Here is an 8,306-nt window from a genome sequence, read left to right as displayed (position 1 = left end):
GTGTGTGTGTGTGTGTGTGTGTGTGTGTGAGAGAGAGAGAGAGAGAGAGAGAGAGAGAGAGAGAGATGCGCTCTCGGAAGAGTGTATGATCACAAAACAAGATGTTCACTTATATTTCATTGAATTTTGAGTCTAATCAGTTTAGCAGGAAAAAATTACTTGACAGGATGTTACCATCACCAAAAAGTTTTTTGTATTTTAATGATTTGGGAACAATATGATTACCTATTTTTTCTGCACAAAAATAAGAAACCAAAATGTAAAAACTAAAACACAACAAACCTCATGTTCCTTGTTTTTGTTTAGCTGTTGGTAACGCACTGTAACGGTGATGAGCAGGACAGCTGTAGAGTGACACCTTGTGGTTGAGGACCTTCATCCCTTGACTTGTGCTCTATTCCAAACATTAGTCAAGGTTCACTAACATTGGCAATGACTCATACTGTCCTGGCCTTCACTCTTCAGTCATCCATCTTTAAATAGGATTTTTCAGGTGTTTTCCTCTAAGCCTCTTTAAAATAGTCTTGTAAATATGCCTGCTTTATTATTTATTGGAGTACTTCCCATTCCTGTCCCAGCAGCTTAACTGTTGCCATTTTCTCTTGGATTAATTGCCACTTTATCCAGCTGTATTCTTATGAATTTAATAAATCATGTTGCTGAGATGTTTTTTTTTTTTTTATTCCATGTAAATGCTCCACAGGCAAAACAAAAAGCGAAACAAAAACTCTCCCCTCAGCTTCTTTACTAGAGCTGTTTAAGGAACAGCGTCATGACCTTGGGCTAAATGACGCATCTAGCACACAGGAGTCCTTCCGCTGCAGCATCCTGCTGCCTGCGCATACGGTAATGATCCTCACAGCTCTGGGTGACAGTAGAGGGTTCAGACTGACAGGTGATTTCTAGGTCAAGTCAAAACATTTTTACGAGAGAAAACACAGACACTTAGAGCACCAAACTCTGCACTGAGAAGTTTTGTTTATGGAAATAAGCACAGGAACACCACTTATGATTTAAAATATGAGTTGATTTAATCTGCTGCAATCAGAAGGCAAATGCCTGATGCAAAAAGTGAACGCGAAACAATGCTTAAAGCACACAGATGAGCTTCCAGGTTGCATGGGCATTAAATAAATATGGATCGACATAATTAAATAATCACAGTACATAACAGTCAGTGAGTGAATTCAGGATTTATATAGCTGCAGCAGACTTTCATAGCAAGTGAAGTTATTTACAATAAAAACTTTAAAAACACACAGCTTCAAACAGGCCATAAAACAGACACAAGTGAATATCTATACATTATACTGACAGCAGAGAGTTCAAGCTATTTAAAATCATGTTTGTGCTCTGTGATTTGCAAAATACAGCAGCCACTGTTAATATAAAAATATACAGTTTCATGTGTTAGCTATGAGTTGAGTGCCACCCACTGGTGGCCAAATAAATTACAACAACAAGACGGTGAGATTAGAAAGTGTGCATCAGTATAGTATCCAAGTTCTGTATTATTTACAAGCAGTTTAGTAAAAATATTCTTCTTAATATACAGATATTGTCACTCAAGCTACAATAGATTAAACCCCTGAATCACATTTTACATTGATGAACCGACGTACACACCTTGGACCATATTTGGTGAGAGACCAGACAGAGATTGACATCACAACAGAAGTTACACCTGATAAGACAATTATTTGGTATTATGGATATTGCTGAGAGTTCCTGAGTTAGTCCAAGCACCCAGTGATTGAAGTCATTCTTAAAGTGGAAGGTACGTACAAAGAATTAGCAGTGCAGACCTGACAGATCATTAAAAAGAAAACAGTTTTCACTCAAGTTCAGAGGCATCTCAGCGCCGATAATAAGCCATCAATTACAAGTCACCACGAATGAACAAAAAAGAGGAATCATTACAGGTTGCTGAAAGAATAACTTTGAGCTATGCAGTTAATAAAGTTCTTTTTTGGCCCAAGTTTAGCTGAACTCAGAGGACTGACACAACATGGCTCAGTTGAAGGAGCGTGTAACGCTCTATACACCGTCACCCCACACTTCCTGGACGGTCTAACCCTTCACCGCTCCCCACGGCTGCAGAGTGGCTTGAGGCAGAATGAACTGCGGAGACGGCTGCGGCAAGATGTAGTAGCCAAATACCTGCTGGGGTGGGGGTGGAGGTGGTGGAGGTGCGCACACTGCGTTGAGAAACACTGGAGCGCCTTTCTTGTACTGGGGCCAAACTGGTGCAGGGTGGTAGAAGTACTGGAGGCTGGCAGGGATCTGAACAGAGAGGAGAAACACAAGAGATTAGAAGGGATAGTGGAGTTTCCAGCATGAGCGTTAAACACACTTTGTCCATATGGGAGGAATCACTGGTACTTTCCATTCTAGGACATGCAATACTGAAACTTTTTCACATGGGAATGACTTGCCAGCAGCAGCAGCAGCTCAGAGCCAAGTAATCAGCTTACAACATATACACAGACTGGGCCGTAACCAACAGTTTTTGACGCTTCATTTTTCAATTTGACATGCAAATTATAAATCAATATTTGAATGCCACACAGCTTTTCTTTTCTTTTTCTATTAATTATGTTCAAACCCAGCTCAGTATTTCTGCATGGTTGCAAAAAAAGACTAGGCCACACTAATGTTATTAGTATTATACTATTTGTAGAAGCAGATTCCAGTGGTGGCAATAACTCCAGAGTGTCATAAAGTCCAAAGTCCAATGTTAAAAACATCTTTATCTAATGAAATATTATCAGTCAATCCATATTGTTAGCCTTAAAGATAAACTATGCAGGATTTTCTTTAAAACAATGTGCAGACTCCCTCTCGATCATCACTTATGACCTACTAGAAATGTGTGACAGTGGGTTTTTCTGAAGAGACTCTGCCTTCTGCCTGTGTTTTCTTATTTCCTGTGTTCGGGATATGTACTCCCACAGTGCTCAGGTGAGGTCAGGGCTTTATAAAAAGATAGCAACCAGGTGCCAGACCGTAAGCAGCAGGCATACAAGAGATGCAGCGCTTAAAAACCCAAATACAGTGAGGCAAAATGCCCAACAAGAGTGTCTCAGTTTTACTTTCAAACTGTAATACACAATCCTGCACAGTGTACCTTTAAGTCTTTCAAAAACATTTTCACTGTGGCAAAAATCTGTTTGCTCTCCTGCTTGTCACACACAGAGGTCAGCACACACCCCGGACTAACATGGCTGTCTGACAGCACCATAAACTACATTTATTTATTAAAGAAAGTGGATTTAATTTTGAAAAACACTATCTATTTAAACCAATCTCTTTATTCAATTGAGGATTTTATCTGAGTTTTTTTTAGGGCAATGAGGTTATAAAATATGACTACAGACATTCGAAGCTTCATTTGAAAACATCAATAGAAGTTTCAAATGTAGAAAAAAAAAGACATTTTGTACATTTATCTTTGGAGAAAATCGGCAAATTCAGAACTTCTGAGGGGTGTAACAATGTGTTGTATGGTTCAGAATTAGTTTTGTGTGATGCAATTCACCACACAATTTTTCCAAAACCTACTCATCTGTACAGGGCTGTGATATATTGAATAGTTTTTGGACAATATTAAAGCTCTATGGTGCAAAGAAATAAACTATATCAGGCTTTATCGTTGCTTTTTTGTTGTTGTTTTAGTCTCTTAATGCAATTTCTTGCCACAGAGATAATGATAGAATATCATTAACTCAAAACGTGAGATATCAACAGATGGTCCTAACAGAGAGGGAAAAAAATTACCATTTTTCTGACGTATTTGACTTTATTTGGTCCTTCTGCGAATCGCTTTCGAATCCTGGGCACCATTGCTATCGTGTAGGTGTCGCCTTCTGCTGATTCCTGCTTGACGACCTCCTTTTCTTCTTTTTCTTGCTCCCCCTCCGTCTCGACATCTTTCGCCTCCTCCTCCGTGTCACTCGACGCAGTGGAACCGCAATCCGAGGAGGTAGCAGAGTGGTAATCTGACGTGTCCAGATTTAGTGAGTCCACCGAGGAGTCAGCCTGTTTCTCCTCCGCGCCATCCTCTTCAAAACAGGCTACAGTGAAGGGCCTGCCGTTCTCTCCAGATCTGTGAAGAGGGAGTGGGTTATTTTAAACCACAGTAATTTTTAATTTAACAGTCAACCCAATTCCTTCTTTTTCTCTCCCACATTTTATTCATCGTTTCACAGAATGCATCATGATGATGACTTGCTCATAATTCCTGGCTAGACTGAGAAACGCCTCTTTGTTGTTGAAGTGTGTCATTCTTTGCCTCTGCCTCAGCAGCCCAGCCTGTGACTCACCTTGCACACACCTCCAGTGGGTCGATCCACAGTGTGATCTCACGCGGAAGGCCTAGTTCACCTGGTGTGAGCTCACTCTCCTCACATGCCCTCAGAATCGCTCCATCACAAGGCCCTACATTGTTTATCCGGATACATCTGTGAAGGATTCAACAATTAAGATTCTGTGTGCTCTTCTGTGGATCTGTTCCTCTTTAACTCAGGATGCTCGGGGATCGTAATCTTCGCAGTAAAAAAAACTTTACATTCAGTGACAGATGTGTACATTTTTCACATTGGTTATTACCTGTACGCCTGGCCTTTGCTGGGACAGTCTGGGTACCAGTGGTCGTCATATCTGTCACATAAAATTTTCTGTAGTTTCTCAGCAAACAATTCTGCTTTGGCCTCACTGAGCTTGCCACGTGCCACAGCCAGACGTTTGAGGAAGTTGACTCCAGCCGTCACCTCTCTTTTCATGGTGACTGCAGAAACAGATGACAAAAATAAATTACTTGAGGTCGCCAGCAAATTCATCTTGTTGTTCCCGTGGACATGAGTATGGGGCTACGTAGTCACATTTTCTTATGTAAGTATGGTGATTTGGGTTTTTTGTTGACAGACTGTGACTTCCCCTCAGTGAGATGTGGGGGTGCAGGAACTTCAGCTGCAGTGATAACAGCACTTCCCTGTGCAGTTGCCCCTGGGCCTATTTTTACTACCTTCAGGGAAGCTGTGTGTAAAAGAGGGCCTGGCATTTTGCTGCTACAGACATGGCTCGCTGTTGACAAAAGGCTAGAGTTTGTATACAGGCAAACAAGATGCAAAGTAGCGCTGCCGTGTTGACACGTACTTCTTGAAATGCAAATCCAATGAGCTCACTGTGCTGTTTATCCTCTGATAGCGTGTCTGTTTGGGTTGGGCGCCAATGTCAGCCTGACCAGAGAGAAGAGTGTGTTCTATAAAGGCCAAGGCAATTTCTGCAGCAGAACTGGCTCAGTGCGCCAACATCCTGCTGATGTCCCTGACAAGACAGTCCTGCCTTGAACTTTAAGGTGCAGTAATTTGTTATTGTGGCTTGAAACACGCCACTGTTGCTTCTCCCTGTGTAATGTGTTGTGAGAGAAAATTATTATTTGCTCTGGCAGACGCAGCCACAGCCTCCACTTAAGAGCCCGTGACACAACAAGTGAGAGCAGTAGTAACTTTAAATCCCTAACAAATATGTTTTGCCTTTATCTTATTATAGACGTTCAATCAGCAGCTTTGATATTACAGCCAGTTATTAGTCTGTGACGTAAACAGGCTCAAATACCATATATTCTTCATGCTGTTGTTGCAGCCTTCTCATTTGCGTAACTCTTGCTTTGCTTTCCATCACTCAGTAACTAAATATGCTCATTCCAAAACATCCAAACCAAGAAAAGGCTATAAATCCTGCAACAAGCTGACCTGCAGGATGTCACTTCATCTGACAGACAAACATGAGCACTGGTTTTTCTGGTAGGTTTTCAAGTTTCAAATGTGTGTTGCCACTGTGATGAATGAAAAAAATGGCCCTGGACTTGAATTCTGTCTAATGACGGGTTAAAGAGGCAACAGGAATTCAAAACAAGTAAGGTATTCAAGCTGACGGAGCACTTATGGAGGTTTCAAAATGTTTCAGGCGCTGAATGTGACTCTTCTTGTTTATAAAATGTTACATGTTATGATGTGTCAGTCCAAATTTGACATGTTAAAGCAGATTTCTTTGCTCAAACAGTAAATAACCAAAGATATTCTGCCATAGAGGAAGATTACTTTGGTACTTACGCTTAAAAATTAGTTGTGAGAACAGTCACTTATCAGAATTGTGGCTGATTTGATTTCTGTCAATCAGGTGATCTTATCGTTTCAGATCTACACTGTTCATTTGAGGGCTGAGAGAGTGTTATTTAAAACAAGTTAAAGTTTCGGGGGTGAAACACTGTTAATTTGCTCTGATTATCAGCTCACAACTTTTGCCCCCTTGGGGTCAGGTAGGCGTTCATGGACAACACACACGTACCACGTTCACTACTGATTCAGTGTAATGAGTTCTGCCTGGCACGGCCAAGATGAGTCATGTTTTCAACCTGCTTGCATCATACCAAATTCAGGATGCATGTTTCTAAAGAACCTTGAGGCCGTTCACAACTCTGAAGGTGTTTGTTTTCTCTGATTGCTTCACCTAACCTACCACCTACCTAACCTTAAAACGAAAAAAAAAGCTCCCAGCCATGACTTCTCAATCTGCACACCATGTTTGTCGTGTGTCTGTTTACTGAACAGTGACCTGCTGCCATTATCACAGTATGTGCTGATACTGTTTTGATTTCACATGTTAAGCTTAAAACAGCTGCTGCTAATTCTGCATACTAAAGTGTGTTCAGGTGTTTTCAGGGAGACCATGTTGGATCATTTCTTGTGTGTGTGTGTGTGTGTGTGTGTGTGTGTGTGTGTCACTCAGCAGCTTTATGTTATGCTCAGTATGTGTTTGGCATACCATAACTTCATTTCAAAAACTAGGCCAAACACCCTGTCATTTTAAAATCAGTGTAAACAGGCTTTAAGACGAGTTTGCAGATAGTTCTCAGAGAGGCTGTTTCACCTTTTAGTCTGGTTTCGTCGATAGCAGGGTGACAACGAAACTTGGGTGAAACAAAGGAGACACAACAAAGCAATAAAGGCTCAACTGTGTGAGCCAAGGAGGGGACACGTGTGTGTATGTGGCTGCTCGTGGATATAAATTACAACCAGAGACAGAAACTGAAAAGAAAACGACAGCCTATTTAAATTTTGATGTGTTTCTCTGTGCTGTGACAAAGGAAACGTGGTGTTTCATGCTGGAAATAACGCATTTGGGGTTTCTGACAGTGCGGAAACCCCCCGGTGGAAATTAGCAGAAACAAGCCTACGGATGTAATTTCGGTAAAGAAGGCTGCATGTACTATTTAGTGAGCCTAACACGATAATTTGGCATTAATATGTCACAAAATTCATTTAAAAGTCCTTAAATTGAAATTATAAGGAGGTAGGGTAGTTAGAAAAAGTTTTCATAGTGGGTCAAACACCTAAGAAATAAACCAGACTAAACAAAAAACACAGCAAACTCATAACAAATACCCCGCGCGACACATTTAAGACTTAAAGTGATACCCGACAATAAAATAGTAACAACTTGACAAACACGGCGGCGACAAATGCTTTGAAATCTGCAACAAACTACATTTTTTTAATTGAACACGACACAAAAGTAACAAAATATATTTCAGCGGTACTCACGATACAAAAGTGTCCAGTCTGTAGATACCCAGCGGTCGGTGAGTGTCCTCGGCGCTTCGTCCCTCGTCTCGTGGCTGTGTATGCTGATTGTTGGAGTTATTATGGTCAGCACATGTTGCTTCCTTGTTCTCTGTTCAGATCTCGGTGCTGCTGCAACAGAGACGTAACCATTACCGTCAGTGTGACTCACTTCCTATAAGTCGACGTCGTGAGCAAGCGCTGACTGGTTCCCTGTAACAGCAACACCCCGCCCTGCCCAAATATGGGCATTCAAGGTAAACAGCTGACTGGGGGATTTCACTGGGTTACAACCACGTCCCTGAAATTACAATAGCCTAGTTTTCACTATCCAGTGATGACATTTGGTGTAATACTGTTGTTTGTCCCCTGTTGTTACTTTCACTATCCGCATTAAAGGATTGATTGTGTGTGTCAAAACCACCACAGATCAGTGGTTCACAACCTTTTTCCTTTAACCTGGATCGACATCTGTTTTCTTGTGCTGCGTTCAGGTGCCTTTCACAAGCATTTCAACCATCAATACCTAAAAATTGGTTTGATTTCTACAGAAAACATGAGGGGGAAAAATATAAAAAATAACTAGAGAAATGTCAAATTCTAAAATTTTAGGTGATTTTCTTGGTTTTTTTTTTTTTCACTTTTCTTTTTTGCTTATTTTTAGGTAATTTTCTTGCATGTCTT

The 8,306-nt window shown here is 40.9% G+C and overlaps 1 protein-coding gene across 1 annotated transcript; it reads right to left on the bottom strand.

Moving 5' to 3' along the window:
- Nucleotides 1-1,006: 1,006 nt before the first annotated feature.
- On the bottom strand, nucleotides 1,007-7,763 carry si:dkey-79d12.5 (maternal B9.15 protein). Its single transcript, XM_050046827.1, has 5 exons — nucleotides 7,605-7,763; nucleotides 4,609-4,786; nucleotides 4,323-4,460; nucleotides 3,778-4,105; nucleotides 1,007-2,283 (listed from the first exon to the last, which is right to left on the bottom strand). Exons 2-5 carry the CDS (start codon nucleotides 4,779-4,781, stop codon nucleotides 2,071-2,073), a joined length of 852 nt encoding a protein of 283 aa, XP_049902784.1. The 5' UTR covers nucleotides 4,782-4,786; nucleotides 7,605-7,763; the 3' UTR covers nucleotides 1,007-2,070.
- Between the last annotated feature and the right edge of the window lie 543 nt (nucleotides 7,764-8,306).

The sequence above is a fragment of the Epinephelus moara genome, chromosome 6, assembly GCF_006386435.1.
Source record: "Epinephelus moara isolate mb chromosome 6, YSFRI_EMoa_1.0, whole genome shotgun sequence".
Taxonomy (NCBI): domain Eukaryota; kingdom Metazoa; phylum Chordata; class Actinopteri; order Perciformes; family Serranidae; genus Epinephelus; species Epinephelus moara.
Note: the sequence above shows the minus strand (reverse complement) of the source record. Positions and strands in the feature narration are given on the sequence as shown.